This window comes from Hyperolius riggenbachi, chromosome 2 (genome assembly GCF_040937935.1).
Source record: "Hyperolius riggenbachi isolate aHypRig1 chromosome 2, aHypRig1.pri, whole genome shotgun sequence".
NCBI classification, from domain to species: Eukaryota; Metazoa; Chordata; class Amphibia; order Anura; family Hyperoliidae; genus Hyperolius; species Hyperolius riggenbachi.
This window is the reverse complement of record NC_090647.1, coordinates 157709018-157736458: the sequence shown is the minus strand read 5'-3', so window position 1 is coordinate 157736458 and position 27441 is coordinate 157709018. Positions and strand designations below refer to the sequence as shown.

The 27441-nt window shown below is 43.8% G+C and overlaps 1 protein-coding gene across 4 annotated transcripts in view; it reads right to left on the bottom strand.

Annotated features, from left to right (window-relative positions):
• Window positions 1-1283: 1283 nt before the first annotated feature.
• Window positions 1284-27441, bottom strand: part of RUBCNL (rubicon like autophagy enhancer) — a 94634-nt gene continuing 68476 nt past the window's right edge. For all 4 annotated transcript variants that reach the window (XM_068267744.1, XM_068267746.1, XM_068267747.1 and 1 more), the window contains exons 12-16: window positions 23430-23668; window positions 19564-19625; window positions 16434-16587; window positions 13392-13482; window positions 1284-3139 (exon numbers count right to left, since the gene is read on the bottom strand). In XM_068267744.1, the coding sequence (XP_068123845.1) occupies window positions 3000-3139; window positions 13392-13482; window positions 16434-16587; window positions 19564-19625; window positions 23430-23668 (686 nt within the window). In that variant the 3' untranslated portion in view covers window positions 1284-2999. The remainder of the gene's footprint in view (window positions 3140-13391; window positions 13483-16433; window positions 16588-19563; window positions 19626-23429; window positions 23669-27441) is intronic.

Here is a 27441-nt window from a genome sequence, read left to right as displayed (position 1 = left end):
GATAATCCCGAGCTGAGCTCGGGGTTAGCCGCCACAGAGGATTTCTCAGGCCCTGGTGGGCCGATTTGCATAATTTTTTTGTTGTTGCACGCAGCTAGCACTTTGCTAGCTGCGTGTATATACCGCGCTGATTCGCTGCTACCCGCCGTGCCGCTCTTCCCCCCAAGACCACATGCGCAGCCTGGCCAATCAGTGCCAGGCAGCGCTGAGGGGTGGATCGGGACTCCCTCTGACCTCACGACGTCGTTGACGTCATCCCGATCGTCGCCATGGCGACGGGGGAAGCCAAACAGGAAATCCCGTTAGTTGGTTGTGGCCCTGCTGACGACATATGAGGACAATAATAGTAAAAAAAACAAAAACAAAAAAAAAGTGAACATAAATCTTGATTTAAAAAAATAAAAACAAACAGGGGGGGGTAATCAGACCCCACCAACAGAGAGCTCTGTTGGTGGGGAGAGAAGGGGGGGGAATCACTTGTGTGCTGTATTGTGCGGCCCTGCTGCTTGGCCTTAAAGCTGCAGTGGCCATTTTAGCAAAAATGTGCCTGGTCTTGGAAATCCCGTTACTGCATCTTACTATGTCACCACCTCCTTTCGGTGCTTAGTCACCACAGTCTGTTATGGTTATCGTCGTCATTTTTTTTTGACATTCTGAGCTATGTAAGTGCCAAACCCAATTCCGGGCGTAACCCAGTCATGCTTGGCAAAATAAATGATACTGATTAACTGTTTCCAGGCCTCTGATTGGCCACCCTGGGTCATGCCAACTTCCATGCGGCTTCAGCTAACAGGTGTATGTGGGAGTGGGGAGATGCAGCGGTTACCAATGGTGGAACAGCCATGTAATTTTCCATCAGGTCCGGCAAGGCAAGGGCCGCAGTGATTGGCTTGTAGCTGTTTAAGTATGGTTTGGCTGTTCCCTAACCAAGTGCACTATATAAAGGCAGTTATAGTCATTTGCAATTTGTATGCAGAAAGCATAGCTTGATGAAGAAGCGAAACGTTAGTTGGCTTTGAAACGTTGCAGATCTGTGCCGTTTTGCCTGATAAGAAATAAAAGAGCATAATACTATCTGATGGTGCCAGTCCCTCCTTCTACTGGTTCCAAACACTTGTGCACATTATAAAACAAGGACTAATAATTAAAAAAAAACAAAAAAAAAAACACACAAGCACGGATTTCTCAGGTTTTTAATATGAAACAAAATAATGACAAGTTATGTACTCATGTACAATCATGTTTTAAAAAATCTAAAATTATCTTATAAAAACACCAGAGGAAATCTTCACAGTAAAATTTGGTGTTTAACAAAAATAAAAAAATGCCACAATATTAAAAATCCTTATATTAACACTATGTAAGAAAAACGTTAACACTAACACTTAAGTAACACTTCAATTGATTAATTGCACTTCTCTCGAAATTTAATAAAAAAAAAGCAGACCTGAAGTAAAAAGAGGTAGGATTTGTAGCTGCACTACTGATGTATTTCATTAGATCGGTAATGCACCCTTTCCCTTTTCTGTTTTTCCTAAGAATTATATATTTGGTATAAAATCTGTCGTAATAGGAGAAGTCTTTCTGGGTCATCTAACACGTTATATTTTTCAGATTTGTCAGGCAAAGTCTAAAAGAAAAAAAAATCAAGTAAAACAAGTAATATTGTTAACATATTGATCAGATATGCCCATTACTGTGCCCAATTGATCCCTGGGGAGTGCAGGGAGTGAAGGGGTCTATGTGCAGGAGTGAGTGATCCTCATGGCTTTGTACTAGATCAGGCAATACAAAGCTAGTGGCGGTGTGATTAATATTAGACAATATTTCTACTGAATCTTGTCTGATGGTGCAATGTGGCAGACCAGGTAAATGACCGCTATCTGGAAGATCTCGATTGTTTACCTGTCTAAAAGGGCCCATACACTGGTCGATTTCAGCCATACATCGATTGATTCTATGGAATCGATCAGAAATCGATTCTATCAAATCTATCGATTTATTTTCAGCAGATTTTGATAGATTTGATCTGACAGGATGGAAAATCTAGGTCAATCTGCGGCTGGCAGCAGATCGCTGGCCCATAGAGTTGCATTGGATCTAATGGTCCAATAATGAATAATGCATTTAGATCGATTTCCAATAGATTTCATTCTGAAATCTATTGGAAATCTGTTCCTAGTGTGTGCGCCACATCAGATCGATTCCTGTCAGATTCAACTTGACAGGCATCTGACAGAAATCTAGCCGATGGTCAAATCTGCTGCAAATCTATAAGTGTATGGCCACCTTTACAGTGTTTCCCAAGCTTAAACGTACAGCTTAAAGACAAACACATGCCGGCAGCAGAAGCCTTGTGGGTGCTTAACATGTAATATGTGCAATAAAATTATATGGTACCCAATTTTGCTTCCTGGAAGTTAGAGGTTTACACATTAAAAGAACACGTGGAAGTATGTATAGCACTATTTTTGCTCCTAAGGAGAACATTGGAGAAGTATATGGAGATCATTTTAACCTTGGAGGAACAGACAAGACGACAATTTTAGTGGTAATGGAATTTGGTTAAAGGGTGAACAAAAAAGGGAAGATGTAAAATTTCAGGTCTGCTTTCAGTATTCAGCCAGAGACAAAGTCTACCTCACGCCAACATACAATGCGCTGCCCGTTGTTAGAGTGAAGAAGAAAGGACTCCAGGTGCAAACAATAGCAGCTAATCAGACAGCAGCCAGTTTGATATCGGAACTAACTGGCTGCAATGAGCAAAGCCTCCATTTTCCTAAGCTCCTCTAAAAAAACAATCTTGAAATGGAACTACAATCTTCACAGCAAAACTTAAAATATATATTTACTGACCTAAAAAATATATTCAAGTAAAAACAGCCAAAGTGGCCAATGCCTGAGAAAAATCCCACTTAAAGTGATCCTTGTGCATTTCCATTCTACATGATAAAAAAACAAAACAAACAAACAAAAAAAAACTGGAGCATTTGAGCAGGTTACTGAGTGGAGCTCAGATCCATTTCACCACTAGATGTCAGTGGGGAGTCCGTTCTCAAGGCTTCCCGAGCCTGTATTCTTATACATTTTGGACATTCTTTATTCTTGAAGCACCTCTTGTGATAGCAAGTCTTGCAAGCTGTAAAAAGGAAAAACATGAGTTACAAAAAGCAAAGTTAGACAATGAAATGTTATGAAAGTTCATTAACATTATACATCCACATACAAATGTCGCATGCAGGCTGGAACCCATTAGAGCGTTTAGGGAAATCGCTAGCAAATTGAAAGCGATCCCTGCTAATGTAAACGGATGGGACAGATTCCACTACAGCGATTGTGATTAGGCAAATCGCAACTGCAGGACATGCAGCATTTTCACTGTAATGTATAGGAGCAGGGGGGGGGGGGGGGGGGGGATTGGCTCCCAAAATTGCATGCAAAGCTCTAGCACAAATCGCTAGAGTTTGTGATAGTGCTTTGTAGTGGGCTCAAGGCCTAAAGGTGCGTACACACATGCGACTATAGTAGTTTGAAACGATCGTTCCGATCATTTCAAATGACTATAGTTTAAAAAAAAAAAAAAAGGAACCAACGACCATTACGTCTGACGAACGAGCTAGATCGTTAAAAAACGAACGATCTTGGCAGATTTTTTCCAACGGCGATCGTTTGCAAAAGTAGTACATCGTTGGAAACTGTCGTTCGTACTAGGCTTGACATGCGCATTTCACTATTTCTCCATGGAACTTTTCATTTTATGCACAAGCGCAATAGTTGCCTCATGTGATATAACGTAACGTTCTAACGATCAGATCATTACACACCTTTAAAAACGAACTTAGGTCGTTCTTTCGTCAATTAAAAGTTCGTTTGTCGTTCACAACGAACGATCGTTGTCGCATTTGTGTACGTAGCTTTAGAGTATCAAAGATCATTTATGGCAGGTGCTGCACTATGACGGTCATCACTTGAATCCACTGGCTCCGCCTTAATTGACATTTTATGCAGTTATGGGTAGAGAAACCTCATTACCACCCAAGACTCACAGCTTTTCGAATAGCATCTAAAGTCATACAAGTGCAAAACCAAAAAGCAGAGTGGTTGATTAGATAACTGCATTAAAGCCAATCACATGGCAGTTGCTTCAATCCATTTAGGGGTGTGGTCCTGGTCAAGACAATATCCTGAACTCCAAACTGAATGTCAGAATGGGAAAGAGACGATTTAAGCAATTTTGAGCGTGGCATGGTTGTTGGTGCCAGATGGGCCGGTCTGAGTATTTCACAATCTGCTCAGTTACTGGGATTTTCACGCACAACCATTTCTAGGGTTTACAAAGAATGGTTTGAAAAAGGAAAAACATCCAGTATGCGGCAGACCTGTGGGCGAAAATGCCTTGTTGATACTAGAGGTCAGAGGAGAATGGGCTGACTGATTTAAGCTGATAGAGCAACGTTGACTGAAATAACCACTCGTTACAACCGAGATATGCAGCAAAGCATTTGTGAAGCCACAACATGCACAACCTTGAGGCGGATGGGCTACAACAGCAGAAGACCCCACCGGGTACCACTCATCTCCACTACAAATAGGAAAGAGAGGCTACAATTTGCACAAGCTCACCAAAATTGGACAGTTGAAGACTGGAAAAATGTTCCCTGGTCTGAGGAGTCTTGATAAAAGTCAGAATTTGGCGTAAACAGAATGAGAACATGGATCCATCATGCCTTGTTACCACTGTGCAGGCTGGTGATGGTGGTGTAATGGTGTGGGGGAGGTTTTCTTGGCACACTTTAGGCCCCTTCGTGCCAATTGGGCATCATTTAAATGCCACAGCTACGTGAGCATAGTTTCTGACCATGTCCATCTCTTCATGACCACCATGTACCCTTCCTCTGATGGCTACTTCCAGCAGGATAATGCAACAGGTCACAAAGCTCGAATCATTTCAAATTGGTTTCTTGAACAGGACAATGAATTCACTGTACTAAAATGGCCCCACAGTCACCAGATCTCAACCCAATAGAGCATCTTTGGGATGTGATGGAAAGGGAGCTTCGTGCCTTGGATATGCATCCCACAAATCTTCATCAACTGCAAGATGCTATCCTATCAATATGGGCCAACATTTCTAAAGAATGCTTTCAGTATCAGAATCAATGCCACAAAGGCATTTCTGAAGGCGAAAGGGGGTCAAACACCGTATTAGTATGGTGTTCCTAATAATCCTTTAGGTGAGTGTATACTACACATACAATTTCCAGCAAAGGGTATGATTCACAAAGATTTTTCACCTGTTCTCTGTTTTCACCTTATCAATGTTACATTTTTAAGCTCCCAAAGTAAAAAAGAAATATTGAAATGAAGTTAATCAGGAACAACTTACTTTGAGTGATTATTTTGCTTGTAAATTTGCTGAAAGGCTATTTTTATTAATTAGGTGATAAGTCATGCATGAGAAGTTTTGTGAATAGAGCTCAAAGTGTTTGACTCACACACCTGAAACAAGCATGCAACTAATCCAGTCAAACATCTGACCTGCATGCTTGTTAACAGTCTATTGCCACAGTACAGGCCTAAACCGCCTTAGTTATCATGTAGGACAGTGGCAGTCAGAATAGACAGAGCAACATTGCACCATTGTCATGTTCAAATTTGTCTGCACTTTTCAAGTTTCAGTACAAAGGGATGGCGAGATTATCGTGGTAAGAAACAGCAACTGTGCATTACTTAACCTCTTCAGGACCTCATGGGCCGCAGAACACAGCACACAAGTGATTTCCCCCCCTTTTCTCAGAACCAACAGAGCTCTCTGTTGGTGGGGTCAGATCACCCCCCGGATGTTTGTTTAGGTCTATTTTTTAATAAATTTGTTTTTTATTATTTCTTCCCCCCGCCAGCCAATTAGCGTAATCAGCTGTCATAGGCTTTAGCCTATGACAGCCAATCACCGGCAAGACTCAAAAGGGGACAGCCGCGTCACGCGGCTGTCCCCAGTACAGCGCTGCTGGAGATCGCAGTGCTGTACCCGGTATTTAGATGGCAGTTTCGCTGTCTAACAGTATAAGCGGTGATCACCGCTCGGAGACTGAAGGTGGTGCTCCGCTCCCCAAGCAGGAGATGCGCGCAGCCTGCACACGTTCTCCTGCAAACTGAAGCCCCGGGACTTTACGCCGATCGGCGTTAGGCGGTCCTGGGGCTGCCGCCGCGGCCACTCCCATCGGCGTGAAGCGGTCGGCAAGAAGTTAAAGCACACCTGAAGTTAGAGGGATAAGGAGGACATATGTATTACCTTTTAAACAATGCACATTGCCTGGCTGTCCTGCCGATCCTCTGGCCTATACATTTAGCCATAGACCCTGAACAAGAAAATGCAGATCAGGGATTTCTGCACCAAGTCATACTGGATTAACCTCATGCTTGTTTTAGGTGTGTGATTTAGGCACTACTGCAGCCTAACAGATCAGTAGGACTGCCAGGCATCTTGTATTGTTTAAAACGAAATACATATGGCAACCTCCATATCTCTCGCGATCTAATGTGTGTCTGCCCGCCTCTGGGATAAAAAGTGATATATATCGGGGAGTCCCGTTAGGCCTAGAGGTCCATCATTCCTCCTTGTGGATCCAATATGTGTACATGCTTCCCAATAGGACTCGACCCTTTATAGATGCTAGGCAATCTGTTTATTGCATTTAAAAAGCAGTAATACAAGAGCACAGCAACAGCATGACGTTTCGGGCAAAGGCCCTTTATCAAAAGGGCCATAACCTCCATATCTCTCTCAATTCCGGTTCCTTTAAAGGACACCTGAAGTGAGAAACACTAGTCAGATCTACAGACTGTACTAATACTGCAGGTAATCACTGCATAGTAAATAGTACTGAAGCGTCACGATCCTATTTTTTTCTCAGTACCTGATTGGATGTTTGAGGCCAATATAGTAAATTGTCAGATCTCTAGTCTTGCTGCTGGTAGGCCGATTTTGTGAGGCTGAATTGTGTTTCCAGGGCTGTAGAGTCGGTACAACATTCATCCAACTCCGACACCTTAGTTTATGAAACAACCGACTCCAGGTACCCAAAATGTCTCTTACTAGGGCTATGGATTTGGTACAAAAATGATTTGACTCAGACTTCTCAGTTTATGAAACCACCGACTCAGACCCGAGTTACCGAAAAGGACTCAGACTCCACAGCCCTGGTTTCCTTAGGCAGTTCAAGCATCCGCCCACAACTGCCTTTCAGGTGCAATTAAAATGCAGCTGAATGGCAGCATTTGAAACGCAATGAATACCGAGTGGTAGCAATCACCCAGCCGATGCACAGGAGCAGCTGACAAGTGGGGAATTCACTGCCTCCTGTATGAAAGAGGCCTAAATAAAAATCTGCCCGGTAAATCTGCCAGTGTATGGCCAACATTAGGCCACAGGAAAAGCCTATGGAAACTCATGAACAGAATTTTTTTTATTTTTTTTGGTATCAATTACAACAAAGACAACCTCTTTTCTCTGACTAGCCTCCCTGGCGCTAATACCGAACTATGCTCGGGCTAGCCGCCGAAGGCTCAATGAAGGTCAATGGAGCGCAACAGGTGCATCTACTCACTTCCCGGGGGATCCAGACGTCGGTAGCCATTCTCCTTCCTGTCCTCCGAGGCCTAAACCACTCTGGTGAGATCGCAGTCTGCAATTTCACTACAGTGTTAAAGCGCCACTGAGGACAGAGGGAAAATTACAGCGCTGGAGCCCAGGGAGTGAGTGTTGGGGCTGCTGCAGACATTCTGGTGACATTTTCCCGGATACCGCCGGTGAGGCTTAGTAACGCGACTTGGCTTTTGTGACGCGTATACAGACCAGCATGAAATGCTCATCTAACGCAAGGTCCTCCCCTTACAGCTCAGCAATTTTTTTTTCCCAGACAAGCTCAGATGTCATTCTGAAAGCATGAAATTTCATCTTATTTAACCACTTCCCGACCGCCCACTACACAGGGGCGGCGGGGAAGTGGAGCCCTGCAGGACGGCCTCACCCACAGAGGCGGCGGTCCATTTAAGGGCATGGGCGGAGCGATCGCGTCATCCGTGACGCGATCCTCCGCCGGCGCCTGTCACCGCTCGCTCGCCGCAACATCCCGCCGGCTATACGGAAGCGCCGGCGGGATGTTAACCCCGCGATCGCCGCATACAAAGTGTATAATACACTTTGTAATGTTTACAAAGTGTATTATACAGGCTGCCTCCTGCCCTGGTGGTCCCAGTGTCCGAGGGACCACCAGGGCAGGCTGCAGCCACCCTAGTCTGCACCCAAACACACTGATTTCTCCCCCCCCTGCCCCAGATCGCCCACAGCACCCATCAGACCCCCCCCTGCCCACCCCCCAGACCCCTGTTTGCACCCAATCACCCCCCTAATCACCCATCAATCACTCCCTGTCACTATCTGTCAACGCTATTTTTTTTTTTATCCCCCCCCCCTGCTCCCTGCCCCCTCCTGATCACCCCCCACCCCTCAGATTCTCCCCAGACCCCCCCCCAGACCACCCCCCCTGTTTACTGTATGCAGCTATCCCCCTGATCACCTGTCAATCACCTGTCAATCACCTGTCAATCACCCGTCAATCACCCATCAATCACCCGTCAATCACCCATCAATCACCCGTCAATCACCCGTCAATCACCCGTCAATCACCCGTCAATCACCCCCTGTCACTGCCACCCATCAATCAGCCCCTAACCTGCCCCTTGCGGGCAATCTGATCACCCCCCCACACCAATAGATCGCCCACAGATCCGACATCAGATCACCTCCCAAATCCATTGTTTACATCTATTCTCTCCTCTAAACACCCACTAATTACCCATCAATCACCCATCAATCACCCCCTATCACCACTTGTCACTTTTACCTATCAGATCAGACCCTAATCTGCCCCTTGCGGGCACCCAATCACCCGCCCACACGCTCAGATTGCCCTCTGACCCCCCCTTATCAATTCACCAGTGCATTAATTACATCTGTTCTTCCCTGTAATAACCCACTGATCACCTGTCAATCACCTGCCAATCACCTATCACCCATCAATCACCCCCTGTCACCCCCTGTCACTGCCACCCATCAATCAGCCCCTAACCTGCCCCTTGCGGGCAATCTGATCACCCACCCACACCATTAGATCGCCCGCAAACCCGCCGTCAGATTACCTCCCAAATGTATTGTTTACATCTGTTATCTTCTCTAAACACCCACTAATTACCCATCAATCACCCCCTGTCACTGCCACCCAACAATCAGCCCCTAACCTGCCCCTTGCGGGCAATCTGATCACCCACCCACACCAATAGATCGCCCGCAGATCCGACATCAGATCACCACCCAAGCGCAGTGTTTCCATCTATTCTCTCCTCTAAACACCCACTAATTACCCATCAATCACCCATCAATCACTCCCTATCACCACCTGTCACTGTTACCTATCAGATCAGACCCTAATCTGCCCCTTGCGGGCACCCAATCGACCGCCTACACGCTCAGATTGCCCTCAGACCCCCCCTTATCAATTCGCCAGTGCAATATTTACATCTGTTCTCCCCTGTAATAACCCACTGATTACCTGTCAATCACCTATCAATCACCCATCAATCACCCCCTGTCACTGCCACCCATCAATCACCCCCTGTCACTGCCACCCATCAATCACCCGCTGTCACTGCCACCCATCAATCAGCCCCTAACCTGCCCCTTGCGGGCAAACTGATCACCCACCCACACCAATAGATCACCCGCAGATCCGACATCAGATCACCACCCAAGCGCAGTGTTTCCATCTATTCTCTACCCTAAACACCCACTAATTACCCATCAATCACCCCCTGTCACTGCTACCTATCAGATTAGACCCCTATCTGCCCCTAGGGCACTCAATCAGAATGCCCTCAGACCCCAGCCCTGATCACCTCGCCAGTGCATTGCTTGCATCCATTCCCCCCTCTAATCACACCTTGAGACACCCATCAATCACCTCCTGTCACCCCCTAGCACACCTACCCATCAGATCAGGCCCCAATTTGCCCCGTGTGGGCTCCTGATCACTCGGCCAAACCCTCAGACCCCCTTCCGATCACCTCCCCAGTGCATGGATTGCATCTATTTTCCCCTCTAACCACCCCCTGAGACACCCATCAATCACCTCCTGTCACCCCCCTAGCACTCCTATCCATCAGATCAGGCCCAATACAACCTGTCATCTAAAAGGCCACCCTGCTTATGACCGGTTCCACAAAATTCGCCCCCTCATAGACCACCTGTCATCAAAATTTGCAGATGCTTATACCCCTGAACAGTCATTTTGAGACATTTGGTTTCCAGACTACTCACGGTTTTGGGCCTGTAAAATGCCAGGGCGGTATAGGAACCCCACAAGTGACCCCATTTTAGAAAAAAAAGACACCCCAAGGTATTATGTTAGGTGTATGACAAGTTCATAGAAGATTTAATTTTTTGTCAAAAGTTAGCGGAAATTAATTTTAATTGTTTTTTTTTCACAAAGTGTCATTTTTCACTAACTTGTGACAAAAAATAAAATCTTCTATGAACTCGCCATACACCTAACGGAATACCTTGGGGTGTCTTCTTTCTAAAATGGGGTCACTTGTGGGGTTCCTATACTGCCCTGGCATTTTAGGGGCCCTAAACCGCGAGGAGTAGTCTAGAAAACAAATGCTTCAAAATGACCTGTGAATAGGACGTTGGGCCCCTTAGCGCACCTAGGCTGCAAAAAAGTGTCACACATGTGGTACCGCCGTACTCAGGAAAAGTAGTATAATGTGTTTTGGGGTGTATTTTTACACATACCCATGCTGGGTGGGAGAAATTTCTATGTAAATGGACAATTGTGTGTAAAAAAATCAAACAATTGTCATTTACAGAGATATTTCTCCCACTTAGCATGGGTATGTGTAAAAATACACCCCAAAACGCATTATACTACTTCTCCTGAGTACAGCGGTACCACATGTGTGGCACTTTTTTACACCCTAAGTACGCTAAGGGGCCCAAAGTCCAATGAGTACCTTTAGGATTTCACAGGTCATTTTGCGACATTTGGTTTCAAGACTACTCCTCACGGTTTAGGGCCCCTAAAATGCCAGGGCAGTATAGGAACCCCACAAATGACCCCATTCTAGAAAGAAGACACCCAAAGGTATTCCGTACGGAGTATGGTGAGTTCATAGAAGATTTTATTTTTTGTCACAAGTTAGCGGAAAATGACACTTTGTGAAAAAAAACTATTAAAATCAATTTCCGCTAACTTGTGACAAAAAAATAAAAACTTCTATGAACTCACCATACTCCTAACGGAATACCTTGGGGTGTCTTCTTTCTAAAATGGGGTCATTAGTGGGGTTCCTATACTGCCCTGGCATTTTAGGGGCCCTAAACCGTGAGGAGTAGTCTTGAAACAAAAATGACCTGTGAAATCCTAAAGGTACTCATTGGACTTTGGGCCCCTTAGTGCAGTTAGGGTGCAAAAAAGTGCCACACATGTGGTATCGCCGTACTCGGGAGAAGTAGTACAATGTGTTTTGGGGTGTATTTTTACACATACCCATGCTGGGTGGGAGAAATACCTCTGTAAATGACAATCTTTTGATTTTTTTACACACAATTGTCCATTTACAGAGGTATTTCTCCCACCCAGCATGGGTATGTGTAAAAATACACCCCAAAACACATTGTACTACTTCTCCCGAGTATGGCGATACCACATGTGTGGCACTTTTTTGCACCCTAACTGCGCTAAAGGGCCCAAAGTCCAATGAGTACCTTTAGGATTTCACAGGTCATTTTGAGAAATTTCGTTTCAAGACTACTCCTCATGGTTTAGGGCCCCTAAAATGCCAGGGCAGTATAGGAACCCCACAAATGACCCCATTTTAGAAAGAAGACACCCCAAGGTATTCCGTTAGGAGTATGGTGAGTTCATAGAAGATTTTATTTTTTGTCAAAAGTTAGCGGAAATTGATTTTAATTGTGTTTTTTCACAAAGTGTCATTTTCCGCTAACTTGTGACAAAAAATAAAATCTTCTATGAACTCGCCATACTACTAACGGAATACCTTGGGGTGTCTTCTTTCTAAAATGGGGTCATTTGTGGGGTTCCTATACTGCCCTGGCATTTTAGGGGCCCTAAACCGTGAGGAGTAGTCTTGAAACGAAATTTCTCAAAATGACCTGTGAAATCCTAAAGGTACTCATTGGACTTTGGGCCCTTTAGCGCAGTTAGGGTGCAAAAAAGTGCCACACATGTGGTATCGCCGTACTCAGGAGAAGTAGTATAATGTGTTTTGTGGTGTATTTTTACACATACCCATGCTGAGTGGGAGAAATATCTCTGTAAATGGACAATTGTGTGTAAAAAAAATTAACAAATTGTCATTTACAGAGATATTTCTCCCACCCAGCATGGGTATGTGTAAAAATACACCCCAAAACACATTATACTACTTCTCCTGAGTACGGCAATACCACATGTGTGGCACTTTTTTGCAGCCTAACTGCGCTAAGGGGTCCAATGAGCACCTTTAGGCTTTACAGGGGTGCTTACAATTTAGCACCCCCCAAAATGTCAGGACAGTAAACACACCCCACAAATGATCCCATTTTGGAAAGTAGACCCTTCAAGGTATTCAGAGAGGGGCATGGTGAGTCCGTGGCAGATTTCATTTTTTTTTGTCGCAAGTTAGAAGAAATGGAAACTTTTTTTTTTTTTTTTTTTCTCACAAAGTGTCATTTTCCGCTTACTTGTGACAAAAAATAATATCTTCTATGAACTCACTATGCCTCTCAGTGAATACTTTGGGATGTCTTCTTTCCAAAATGGGGTCATTTGGGGGGTATTTATACTATCCTGGAATTCTAGCCCCTCATGAAACATGACAGGGGGTCAGAAAAGTCAGAGATGCTTGAAAATGGGAAAATTCACTTTTGGCACCATAGTTTGTAAACGCTATAACTTTTACCCAAACCAATAAATATACACTGAATGGGTTTTTTTTTTATCAAAAACATGTTTGTCCACATTTTTCGCGCTGCATGTATACAGAAATTTTACTTTATTTGAAAAATGTCAGCACAGAAAGTTAAAAAAATCATTTTTTTGCCAAAATTCATGTCTTTTTTGATGAATATAATAAAAAGTAAAAATCGCAGGAGCAATCAAATAGCATCAAAAGAAAGCTTTATTAGTGACAAGAAAAGGAGCCAAAATTCATTTAGGTGGTAGGTTGTATGAGCGAGCAATAAACCGTGAAAGCTGCAGTGGTCTGAATGGAAAAAAAGTGGCCGGTCCTTAAGGGGTAGAAAGCCCTAGGTCCTCAAGTGGTTAACTTACCTTCACATCTGTTACAGGTGTCCGTCTGGAATGGAAAGATCACATCATCACGGCGGCAAAACTCACATATAAAGCCCTTAGCCTGGCACACCTAAAAAAACAAAATGCATTCCATTAACAGTCACTTCAGATTACATACATACATATATATCTTTCACAGATGGCAGCTATATTTGACATAGAAAAAAAGTTATTTGTCTTGATTTCGAAAGGATTAAAAAATAGGAACTGGTGAAAGATGTGGGAACCATGTCAGATGTGGGAAAGCACAACTGCATTATACACCATTTAAACCGAGGATTTTTTGGTTACATCTACCATATTCTCTTGGAAATAACCTGACTCAAATATGAGCAGAAGCCATCCTTTTTATCAGAGCGACCAGGTAAAAATGATTGGCTGAATTAAAAGCCAAGAGGACCCCTACTCCCCCACTGGTCCAACTGTCAGTGTGGCATCCTTAGAGTGGTGGTGCCAGGCCTCACTGCTAATATAACTATATGGGCAATAAATATTAGGACCCAAAGTGATGATAGAGGGCTTTGACAGCAGACAGAGCCATGTTCTCTGCCTAATGACATGGCTCTGTCTCCCAACCGCCACTCTCTGTCCCCCCACGCTATAGCCCCCCCCCCCCCCCCCCCCCAATTACAATTATCACTTTGGTCATATAATTAAAACCAAATTACACCATCCAGAAAGGACTAGAGGACATGATCTGCGCATGGAGAAAAAACGTTTTAGCCATTTATTTAGGTAAGGGTTCTTTACAGTAAGAGTTATTAACCCATTCGCGTTCCGTCGTTTTCACTTTCAGCAATGTTTTCCTCCCATTCATTAGCCTATAACTTTATCACTACTTATCACAATGCACTGATCTATATCTTGTTTTTTCCGCCACCAATTAGGCTTTCTTTGGGTGGTACATTTTGCTAAGAGCCACTTTACTGTAAATGCATTTTAACAGGAAGAATAAGAAAAAACAGAAAAAATTCACTATTTCTCAGTTTTCAGCTATTATAGTTTTAAAATACATGCCTCCATAATTAAAACTCACGTATTGTATTTGCCCATATGTCCCGTTTATTACACCGTTAAAATTATGTCCCTATCACAATGTATGGCGACAATATTTTATTTGGAAATAAAGGTGCATTTTTCCCGTTTTGCATCTATCATTATTTACAAGTTTAAAATTAAAAAAAAATATATAGAAATATTTCATCTTTACATTGATATTTAAAAAGTTTAGACCCTTAGGTAAATATTTACATGTTTTTTTTATTGTAATGGGTTTTTTTTTTATATTAAACATTTTATTTGGGTATTTTTGGGAGGGTGGGATGTAAACCATATTTTTTTAATGTAATTGTGTGTTGATTTAAATTTTTTTCACTTTTTGTTGTAGTTTTACTTTTTGGCCACAAGAGGGCGGCCATGCGTTTGTTTACATGACGTCACTCTAAGCGTAACACATGCTTAGAGTGACGCATCGGGGAGGGAACAGCCAGAAAAGGCGCAGCTTCCGAGAGAAGCTGTCGCTTTTTCAGCGGGGGAGAGGAATCAGTGATCGGGCACCATAGCCCGATTCACTGATTGCCTGGCTAACGAACCGCGGGCCGGGAGCGTGCGTGCACGCGATCGGCCGCGGGAGCGCGCATAGTTCCTGGACGTAGTTTCTACGTCCAGGAACCAAATTAGGTTAAGATGTGGAATGCATTGCCACAGGAAGTATTTATTGCAAATTCTATACCTGCATTTAAAGGGGGCTTAGATGCTTTCCTTGCATTGAAAGACATCCATGGCTACAATTACTAGGTAATGCCCAGTGATGTTGATCCAGGGATTTTATCTGATTGCCATCTGGAGTCGGGAAGGAATTTTTTCCCTTTTGTGGCTAATTGGACCATGCCTTGTAAGGGTTTTTCGCCTTCCTCTTGATCAACAGGGATATGTGAGGGAGTAGGCTGGTGTTGTACTTTATACTGGTTGAACTCGATGGACGTATGTCTTTTTTCAACCCAAATAACTATGCAACTATGTACCGCAACTACGAAAGAGGGACTGCATGTGCAGCCTACTGATAAATGTACAATTCCTTTAGGTTGGGAATGGAGGAGGTTTTTTTTAGTCTGTAGCATACCATGACTCAAAGCACAGATCTCTGGGTGGAGTTGCTGGTGCTCTGGCTCATGAGGAACCATCCACTGTGTACTAGAGTACTAGATACACTGCTTGAGATGTGGTCAACAAGATGCGGATAATTCCAGCTTGTGTGCAAATTTAATGCAAATTGCACTTGACTGGCCCATGTCCATGCTGGATACACTCCCTGCTGATTTGGACTGGTGCAGTACTAAGCTGCATACAATTTGCATTACATTTGCATGCAAGCTGGAGTTCTCTCTACACCTTTTCCACTATTACAGAATATAGCAGCAACCCACAGTAGTGAATTCAGCAGCTATTACTAGTGTAATTCATTAACCTTAAAGGAAACCTAAACTGAGAGGGATAGGGATATTTCCTTTTAAACAATACCCGTTGCCTAGCACCCTGCTGATCTCTTTGGCTGCAGTAGTGGCTCAATCCCACTTTTGAAACAAGCATGTAGCTAATACAGTCTGACTTCAGTCAGATCACCTGATCTGCATGTTTGTTGAGGGGCTGTGGCTAAATGTATTAGAGACACAGGATCAGCAGGAGAGTCAGGCAACTGGTATTTTAAAAATGAAAAAAAAAAAAAAAAAAATCAATCATATCCTTAGTTTAGGTTCCCTTTAATGAAGTGATCACTGGACAAAGGTGCAGCAGTATTCCCCAGCAATTGGATGGACAAGATATGGGGCTCTATTCACAAAAGCGTAATAACTGCCATCACAGCAGTTATCACGCGAAGTGCCGCTCGCAGAGCTTTTCACGCGAACAGCGTTAGTTCACGAAAAGCTCTGCGAGTGGCAGATCGCGTGCTAACGGCTGTGATAGTTATCACGCTTTTGTGAATGGAGCTCACGGTGTGATAGAGAAGTCATAGCTACATACCTCACAGCCACCTACGTGAGCCACAGCAATAGCTAGCAGCTCTCTCAGGGTTGGCAGAAGAGTCCTCTGTTTAATGCTGCTCAAGTCATGTAAGGTGAAGTGATGGAGCTCCCGTGTCAGGTGGGAGGGCACAGCTTCAAAGGCTGTTTTAATGCTGTGTGGTATAGAAAAGAAAAACAAAACACTAAATGATACAGCTCATTAGTAAAAGAAATTTTAATCACCATGGCAACATATTCCACAGAACTGACCAAAAAAAAAAAAAAAAGTGGGCCATTTTTCCATTCATTCAAGCTTATTCTGCTGTCCCTTTCACAGACTGCACTGTGGGCAGAAACTGGCAGCTTATTAGAAGGAAACTATGTGTGAACAATAACTGGTATTTTATGTAACCACGACATATACCAAAATTGTTAGCGGCCACTTCTAGGCCAAAAAAGGGAAGAGCTATTGACAGTGAACAGTACTAAATATCAACCAGCGTTCTGACAGGTTGTGTTGAGCAATGAAAAAGCAGAAACTGGCATTACTTACAGTAAGCAGCATATGACGTGTGAAGTCCTGTTTACTAAATCAGGCAGTGCTGATGCATGTTCAAACCTCATAATACAGAAATAAGTTTTGAACTGAAGGGTAAAGCAACAAGTATGCACACCCTTAAAATATCTCCAAAATAAGAACAGATTTGCAAATAGTGGGATTGGATAGTGGGTTAGTAGGCTGTCAAGATTCAATAGATCCCTGGTACCTAAATTTACTTTAAAGGACACCCGAGATGAAAATAAACGAATGAAAAACAATTGTATCTTCCTTTCTTCTCCTGAAAATTACTAAGATATTCCATAGTTTTATGTTTAAATCTACTTTTTAAGTTTTATCTGTTTTATTGCGTTTGTTCAATGACACATTCTTTGAAGTATGCCAGAGCTAAAATCTATGAACTATTGAACCTTTTTATATCTCTTTCTTACTCTCAGAAGCCATTTTCTGGGCTCATACAGGGTCAGAGATGGTACAAACACATGCATGCAAATCAACACATACAAATCAGTACAGTAGTACAAGTAAGCATATGCCTAAATATACATATCGCGCATAACTGTAGTGGAGGACGCATGGGGAAAACCGGTCTTCTCTTCGGTGGCGCACCCGACCTGACCAGACTGGCTGCCAGGTCGGGCTCTTCTGCGCTCCAAAGTGCGCCTCACGCAGGCACGCGGACGTCATCGGACGTCCTCCAGGCTGTACTGCGCAGGCGCAGAACTATTGCGCTTGCGCAGTACAGTCCATGGACGTCGCACCCAAGTGAGATGCACTTTGGAGCACAGAAGAGCCCGACCTGGCAGCCGGCCTGGCTAGGTCGGGTGCGCCAACGGAGAAGACCGGGAGCCTGCGGAGCGGGCACATCCTGCCTGCCACGGGCTGGAGGAAGCCCCAGGTAAGTGGATTAGTGTTTTTATTGTATTTAGTAACTACCGTGGATCTTCCCTGTCTTTCAGACAGACAGAGAAAAAAAAAAAAGGAACACAGCATAGTGATTTGTGTGCCAGGCATTGTACATACCCATATCTATCATCATGTCACCTCGGGTATCCTTTAAATAGCATTAAGAGTCTCCATTTTATCTCAATGCAAATGTTTTATTTTAAATATTTTTTCAGACTTCATCTGCAAAGGTAAATGGTTATGCGATTCTAGCAATTATTATACATTGCATGTATACTTTTTTAGAGTGGATTATGTGACTCTGTAGCAAAAAGCTAAATGCTTATTCAATCTTCCTTAAGGGGAACACCAGGGGAGAAGGCTATGGAGGCTGCCATATTTATTTCCTTCTAAACAATACCAGTTGCCTGGCAGCCCTTTTGATATTCGGCATAAGAAGTGCGAGTCTAAACCTTGGAACAAGCATATGGCTAATCCAGTAAATCCAGTCAGTGGAGTCAGAGTACATGTTCTGCTGAATGCTCCTTCAAGGTCTATGGCTAAAAGTATGAGAGACACAGGATCAGGGGGACTGCCAGTCAACTGGTATTGTGGAAATAAATATGGCAGCCCCCATATCACTCTCACCTCGGGTTCCCTTTAAGTTTGGAATATACTTCATACAAATCTGTTTTTTTTCTTTAGACATTTTAAAAATCCTAATCATGGCTGACCAAATGATTTAAAGGTTAAGTATTTTTTTTTTTTATAGGAAAAAAAGGGACATTGAGTTTTTATATACAAATCAATCCTTTTTATTAAAGTGGACCTGAACTCAGAACTTCTCCGCTTTAAAAGATAAGCAACAGCATAATAGCCTTTAAAAAACACTGCTTTGTTACAGCCCATACAAATCCTGCAATAAAACTGCAGTTTGTCTACTTCTTACTTTCATGGAAGCAGACATAGGGTTAACATCCTGTGTTTACAAATTTGCTGCTTTGCCAAGACATCCAACTGATACAGCTGAGAGATGAAATTACACTTGTGATTAGTCTCAGATAAGTGGGAATTAGACAGGCTAAACTCTCTAAATACATACAGGGTGCATTTTTCTCTGTTTTACTTGCGCAAGAGTTCAGGTTTACTTAATAAAAAAAAAACTGGGGGAAAAGTTGACCATTTTGGTTGAATAGTGTATGGCCTTTGCTTGATATTACTGAACATTTTGTTTAAATCATAATTTTTTTTGCCGTGTATGTTTTTTGTAGTGATGGGAGAAACCATGAGGGAGCAAGGGAGCAACTCCACCCCCACCCCCCATGTCAGTATAGTCACCAAGAGCTTATCATGGATGCATTGCCAGGCTTTGCCCCACTCAGCATCAAATCCTGCCCACTGGTCTCTGGCAAGTCACAGTGAGGAGAAGTTGGACAGGTTTGATGCGAGAGGGCGGAACCTGTTACTGCATTTAAGTATACCATATGCTCTAGGTGAGAACTCTGATTCCAACTTGCCCAGAGCTTACCAGAGGGGATTACTCTGCTATAGTAATTAGGAGGAAGAAACTCACAAGTTTATACCTGGGGATATTATACCTCACACATATACCTGGGGATAGGTTTTCTTTACAAAATTCTTCCTCACATCAGGTATGCTATAAAGGCTATGTTGATATATCATGTACTCAAATCATCCGCCTTACCTGTCTGAGGAGCGGCATGTTGACAGCAGTCTATGTAGGAATATCAATTGTTCTTGTATTTCCTGCCAAGCAGAAAACAAACAACAAAAAAAACACACTTATAATAAAAAGCTAAACATTTCAGCAAGAAGGCAGATGAGTTCTCCTCGCAGAGTGTACAGCAGATGTTAAAAACTCAAGGCTTTGAGAAATACATTTCATTCCACAGTGCTAACTTTATGTTTTATGAACAAAATGAAAACAACAATCAGTGTTGGTCAGAGGAAACAGAGTGCTGGCTGAGGGGGCAGACACAGCCTAACTGGCAACTTGTGCAGAATCCTCTGCTTGTATGCTATTTCTTCCCCATCATCTCAAAGCAGCTAAAAGAAGCGCAACAAAAATGGTCGAAGCTCATTTTGTGGTGGGGGGTGGGTTATGGCACGCCCAAATTAATGCACAGTATTTTCAAATGTTCGCTCTAGGAGGCTAAAGAAGTCTCCAGCTTAACCTGATCGAAAGATAGTCAGCCTGTATATGTATAACCTGGGTGACTGATGCAAGGTCAGCAGTGAAGAATCCAGGATTCTCTGCATCCCCCATGATACTAAGCTTACACTGGCACCTCTAATATGTATCTCCTTTTGAGTCAGTGGTGTGGGAAATTACCACTAAGAGTTGCAGGCTTGTTTATAGTGTTAAAATGACACTGAAGCAAAAAAATAAAATAAAATAAAAAAAAATTAATAATTATGATATACTGATTTGTTTGTGTAGTACAGCTAAGAAATAAAACATTAGGTGCAGAGACATACGTCTAATATGGTTTCCAGTACAGGAAGAGAAACTCCAGATATCTATGCAAACGAGCCATTGAACTCTATGACTTTCAAAGTCGTAGAGAGCTCAGTCTTCTGAAGCATGTTATCTCAATTGTCATTGTATTGTGTTTTTTTCTTCTACAGAGGACAATTCAAAAGTTCACTGGCTTGCTCTGTAAAATCATTTAGAATGCCAAGTAGAACTGATAATATTAGAGAATGATGCAATGCTATGAAAAACAAACACTGTATAACTGAAAAGAAAAAAATATGAGAATATTTCCTTTGCTACTAATGTTCTAGTAATTATCCGTACTACACAACCAATTCATTATATCCTAATTTATTTTTTCGCTTCAGCGTTTCTTTAAAGAGAATCTGTACTCTAATATTCTTACAATAAAAAGCATACCATTATATTCCTTATTTCTCCTGTGCCCCTCTGTGCTGTTTCTGCCACTCCCTACTGCAATCCTGGCTTGTAATGAACAGTTTTAGGCAGTGTTTACAAACAAAAGACTGGCTTCTAACCACAGTATCATAGGCTGAGAACTAGCTTACTGTGTGACTCATGCAGAGCTTGGAGGGTGTGTGTAAAGCTTCTGCCAATGACAAGCAGTGCTGCACATTTCACACTTTCCAGCCTCAGCCCGACAGACACGACAGAGGAAAGGAGATAAGATTTATTACAGAGACAGTGCAAGTAGGAAAGGCTGCAGTAAGACAGACCACATTAGAACAGGAATAGGAACTTCTAGGATAGAAGAAATAAGGCTTAAAATTTTGTTACAGAGTCTCTAAGTGATCAGCTCTTCTCTTGCGGCACATTCAGGGACAACTCATAACTTTATAACTACTACGGTCTAAAGCCAACTGTGGGGAAAGCCAGTTAGCGTACAGTACATGCTTTTGAGCAGGGCTGTGGAGTCGGAGTCGGAGTCGCGGAGTCGCGGAGTCGGGCAATTTTAGGTGCCTGGAGTCGGAGTCGGGAAAAAATGCACCGACTCCGACTCCTAATAAATTTGTAACTGTAATTAAAATAGAAAATATGATAAAATGTTCTATTTCTCAGATAATAGTCATTAAAAATAATGTATATATACAGTAATAGCTGTGCTTAGTCCACAAAAATGAAATAAACCAATCAAAATTAGTTACTTGTGCTGCTTCAATAAAGCAGTCCCCGTATTTTTAAGGTCAGATATACACATCTGATCGTAACTGTACAGTATATATGATGTGTACACAGGAATCTCTTATATATACTAAATAACATATATGCTGTAAGAATAAAGCCTGATATGTAGCTGTGTCACTAATAGAGATGGTCAATGAGATGGAAATAATTCTGCACTGATGCTGATTTATGCAAATGTTTGCACTCCCTTTGCTGATGAAATCAAATAATTTGATATGTTGTTAAAATTTGGTTTGGTGACTACAAATTAAAGGGTACCTGAGACGGATGAAAAGTAAAGTTTTATACATACCTGGGGCTTCCTCCAGCCCCCTTCAGGCCAATCAGTCCCTCACTGTCCTCCACCACCCGGATCTTCTGCTATGAGTCCTGGTAATTCAGCCAGTCAGCGCTGTCCGGCCGCATGCCGCTCCCACAGCCAGGAACATTCTGCACCTGCGCAATAGTGCTGCACAGGTGTAGTATGCTCCTGGCGGTGGAGTGTGTGCATGCGCACTACACCCGACTGGCTCAAGTACCTGGACTCATAGCAGAAGATCCAGGTGGTGGAGGAGGACAACGAGGGACTGATTATCCTGAAGGCGGCTGGAGGAAGCCCCAGGTATGTATAAAACTTTAATTTCATCTGTCTCAGGTTTACTTTGTTACACAGTAGTACTATACTCTACATATGCACTCGCCACAGAGCTGCAGCGAAAACCACTGAGAATGCTGTGCACATTGAACACAGAGGTGTTGTCTGTCACCCATAAACCTTGTTCAGATTGTGCATGAAGAATGTGTAATAGAGGAAAAATCTCCTCATTCTCCTGCAGAGTACCTGCACATCATTCTTACATGTACCCACACTTACATTGCCTAGGGCCTGATAGATGTTCTTTGTTCCGGTTTGTACCTTTTACAAGTACTCTTACCAAGGACTAGTTTTAGTCTAAAGGGAATAAATATAGTAGTCTACATATCCTTCTCACTTCAGTTGTCTTGTAAAATTCCTAAGCGTTGGCAGTTAAGAGACGAATTTCATGTTACATACTTTTAATCAACAAAATTGTAATATGCAAATTAGAGGAGTCGGAGTCGAGGAGTCGGAGGAATCCTAAACTGAGGAGTCGGAGTCGGTGGATTTTTGGACCGACTCCACAGCCCTGCTTTTGAGATGTGAGCAGAAACTAAAGAACCCAGAGGAATCCCTTGCAAATTCCATATTGTGTTAGCCAGGAAAGAAACCTTTGAGAAGCAAGGTAAGAGTGCTGGCCACTAAAGCTACATATAAACTTTCAGCTACTGTTGCAGGAGTGTGTCACCGTACTGACCCACTGCTCAGCTATCTGCCATGCAGCCTGTTCATATTTGACGCAACTGTTCTGGAGAGTTCCCCTTTGTAAATGTCAGTCTTGTGACCCTCAACTCTAGAAACATGAAGCTGACAGAAGAGTAGATGTTCCCCAGCTCATGACTGCTCTCACCCCCAGAAATGATCTGTGCTGGTGAGAGATTAAATGCAACCCAGATTCCTATTCTGCGACTCTACAGTAACTGCACTCCAGGCCACAAAGAGTACAGTTCTCAAGCACAGGGAGGGGGTGGACTGTCAGGTGGTCTGTGGTCAGTGAGAGACTTAATTTTAACACTATTTGTGCTGTGTTAACGACCAGTAGTTTATTTCAGGTTGAACCCAGGCAGTTATACTGTCATATTAAATATAGTTATATAACATTTGAGCTGTACCCCGTGGAAATGCGCCCTAACCTAGCACTATAAATCTGACTGTTGAAAGTTGAGCAATTTTAGGGGCCTATATCGGATCTGTTTACACTAAGAGCATCTGCAATGCAATATACTTTCACATAAATGCACAGCCTACTTACCTTGACTCTGTTGAGGTCGCTCACTTTCTTGTACAGTGCTGGGTTTTCAGCCTGTATATTGAACAGGTGACTGACCCATATTTTGTCTATGACATTCTTGGCGAAATTGCTGACGTAGTATGTGGTGAAATCCCACTTGAATAGAACACGAGCTGGAATGGGGCTGTCGGCAAAGCTGTGGCAGCAGTCACAGAAGTATTTGGCCAGGTAATCACAGTAGCGCAGCTTGCTTGTGTACCCTGGAAACAGAACAATCCTTATGAAACAAACACCATAATTACAGCACAGAAATCAGAGAGACAAGAAAGGCATTCATTCTACCATCATTATTCATGTTAGTGAAGTGTGCATCAGACACAAGACCAGCACAATACTTCCTGCCGCACCACGTGCCAACACGCCAGTCTGTCTGTTCTTTTTTTTTTTTAGATGGAACAAAACAGCAGCAATGAATAACAGCCATTCACAAAACTAGTCAATATTTTAGCATCAATGTGCCAGTGTACTATACTTTTATATAAGCGTTCATAACGTACCCTAAAATTGGGTTCTGATCAAAAAGGCAATACACGTTCATTACTGATATTAGACCCATGTACAAGGACTATCACCTGCATGGATCAGGACTGGATACCTTGGGCAACAGACAACTCAGGCTGCTGTACAGATGCATCGCTAGCCTAGAGGCTAGTAGCTCATCTATTCCCAAAAGGGGTGGAGGAGGAACAACGTGCAACACTGCAGATCTCTGGAGATGCCTCCAAACCAAACAGAATACAGACTAGTCAAGAGTTGTTTCTTTGTGTTGACAATGCAAGTCACATGCCAGTATTTTAAAACCCACCTAAAAGCAGTGAGAAGTGTGCCCTGAGGTACACACAGAGCGCACTTCTGCATAGACTGGAGCCGACTGATGGAAGTGCGAGGACCCGGTTCCCAAAGCTGAGGGTGGCGGTGTGGGAGCGATCAGAGCGTATGGGGCTTGAGGAAGCCCCAGGTGTATATACATTTTTAATATTTTGAGCTCTGGTACACTTTAAAGTCCAACCAGAGTAGCATATAAATTATGAAAGATTCCCCGAGTTATACTGGTTTGACTGTTCTGAACAACTAATGTGAGACTCAAGGTGGCCACACACACACACCATACAATTTTTAAAATAACTTTTTAATTCAAAAATTGCAATTAATTGTTCAGACTGATTATAACCTGATCAATGTACCACACACATTTACCGTATTTTTCGGACTATAAGACGCACTTTTTCTCCCTGAAAAGTGTGTGTGTGGGGGGGGAGTCAGTGCGTCTTATAGTCCGAAAGTAGTGACCGTGCCTATGTTTTGTACTAGTCCCCTTGTGTGTGGTGTCCCCATGTGCGGTGTCTTCATGTCCCATTACATGTCCCTTTAACATCCGTGAATAAGGAGACCCCCAGATAGCGATCTAGTGCTGTAAACAGTGCGCTGATCCAGCGCTGAGTGAGAGATAAGGACGTGCATAAGGAAATATGACAGATCTCTTCGGTAAGCCATCCAAAGTGCTTCTGCAGCGGAGGAAAATGCAGCACGAATGCCACCGCTACCGTGCAGCTTTCTCCCAGTTAGATGATGAACAAGCCTTAGACCAATCAGGTGGAGGAGCGCTGCCCCATACAGCCAATCACAGCGCTCACGGCTACTGCCGGTTTGTTACACCACCCGATAGTCCTGCGGGCGTGATCATGCTCGTCACTGCGGCCAATCACTGCACTCCTAGCTACTGAGGGAGTGCAGTGATTGGCCGCAGTGACGCAGTAAGAAAGCTGCACGGTAGCGGTGGCATTCGCGCTGCATTTTCCTCCTCTTCGATAAGCTATCCAAAGTGCTTCTGCAGCGATCTGTCATATTTCCTTATGCACGTCCTTATCTCTCACTCAGCGCTGGATCAGCACACTATTTACAGCACTAGATCGCTATCTGGGGGTCTCCTTATTCACGGATGTTAATGGGACATGAAGACACCGCACAAAGGGGGACACAGGGGTGCAGAGAATGACACAGGGGGGACACCAGAGGACACAGGGGGGCAGAGAATGACAGGGGGGACACCAGGGGACAGAATGACACCAGAGGACACGGGGACAGAGAATGACACAGGGGGAAACCAGGGGACAGAATGACACCAGAGGACACAGGGGGACAGAAAATGACACAGGACGACACCAGAGGGAACAGAGAATGACAGAGGGACACAGGGGGACAGAATGACACCAGAGGACAAGGGGACAGAATGACACAGGACACTAGAGGGGACAGAGAATGACATTGGAGGACATAAAGGGACACCAGAGGACACAGGGACAGAGAAAGACACAGAGGGACACCAGAGGACATGTGACACCAGAGGACACGGGGACAGAAAAAGAATGACACGGGGACACCAGAACACATAAGGCACATGGGAAACATAATGGGGGTAAGGAAGGGCCATAAGATGCCCCTACACTATAGACGCACCAGTTTTAGTATATATATTTTTTTCCCTGGATTTTGTCCTCTAAAAACAGGTGCGTCTTATAGTCCGGAGCGTCTTATAGTCCGAAAAATACGTTAATTTTTCCCCAACTATGAATAAAATGATTGAAAACTCAGAAAAAAATTGCTTGGGTCTGTACATCAAGTAATTAATCTAGCACACACCATACAATTTTGATAAAAGGTTCAAACTGACTATAACTGCCCTAGAGCTACATAGGCAGTTTTAACTGCTGATAATTTAAATAATTATGTTCTGCCTCAGTTAAAGCATAAATTGCAAAAGGTCAAATGCCTATAAGGTGTTAAAGCTTATAATCTCAAGAAAGTTAAGGTAGCCATACAAATAGACCTCTATTTGAACTTCCTGGTCACTGCAGTGACACAGGAAGCGCCGGGATGGAGCCGGAACAGAGCGGTGCAGCGCGGAGAAGACGCCCGGGAGCCAGCGTCAGGTAATGTATACCTGATCGGATGCCGCTAGCGACGCGCACCCTACCCGCGGGCGATGGAGGGCAATTTCCCTCACGGCGCGATCGACGGACCGATCCGATTTCGGGAGGAAATCGGATCGGCGGGAGCGTTTAGCGCGAACGATTGGCAGCAGATTCGATCCCAGGATCGAATCTGCTGTCGAAACGGCCGCGAATCGGGCCAGTGTATGGCCACCGATTCGCGGCCGTTTCGACAGCAGATTCGATCCTGGGATCGAATCTGCTGCCAATCGTTCGCGCTAAACGCACCCGCCGATCCGATTTCCTCCCGAAATCGGATTGGTCCGTCGATCGCGCCGTGCGGGAAATTACCCTCGATCGCCCGCGGGTAGGGTGCGCGCCGCTAGCGGTGGCCGATCCGATCAGGTATACATTACCTGACGCTGGCTCCCGGGCGTCTTCTCCGCGCTGCACCGCTCTGTTCCGGCTCCATCCCGGCGCTTCCTGTGTCACTGCAGTGACCAGGAAGTTCAAATAGAGGGCGCTCTATTTGAACTTCCTGGTCACGGAGTGACACAGGAAGCGCCGGGATGGAGCAAGAACAGAGCGGTGCGGTGCAGCGCGGAGAAGACGCCCGGGAGCCAGCTTCAGGTAATGTATCCGGGGGGGCACAGGCGGCAGGAGCAGCTCAACAGATTGTGATCCGTTTCAGGCTGAAATAGATTCACAATCTGTTTGCAGTAAAGGCAGCCATACGATCCCTCTCTGATCAGATTCGATCAGATAGGGATCTGTCAGCTGGTCGATCTAATGGCAAATCGACCAGTGTATGGCTACCTTAATAGTTTCTTAAGAAATAGTTTTCTTAACCCAGGCCTAATCTCCCAACAAACTATCAAAAACCTCCCTCAGTAGTACTAAAAGATAAATGTCTCGCATAGATTTTTCACCCTCTGCGGCCTGGGCTACACAAGTGACCTTATATACTCAGTCAGCCTTCTGAAAACTGGAAAACCAGTCTCCTTATAGTTATGAGAAAGCAGAATCTGTTCCTTTCCAACAAG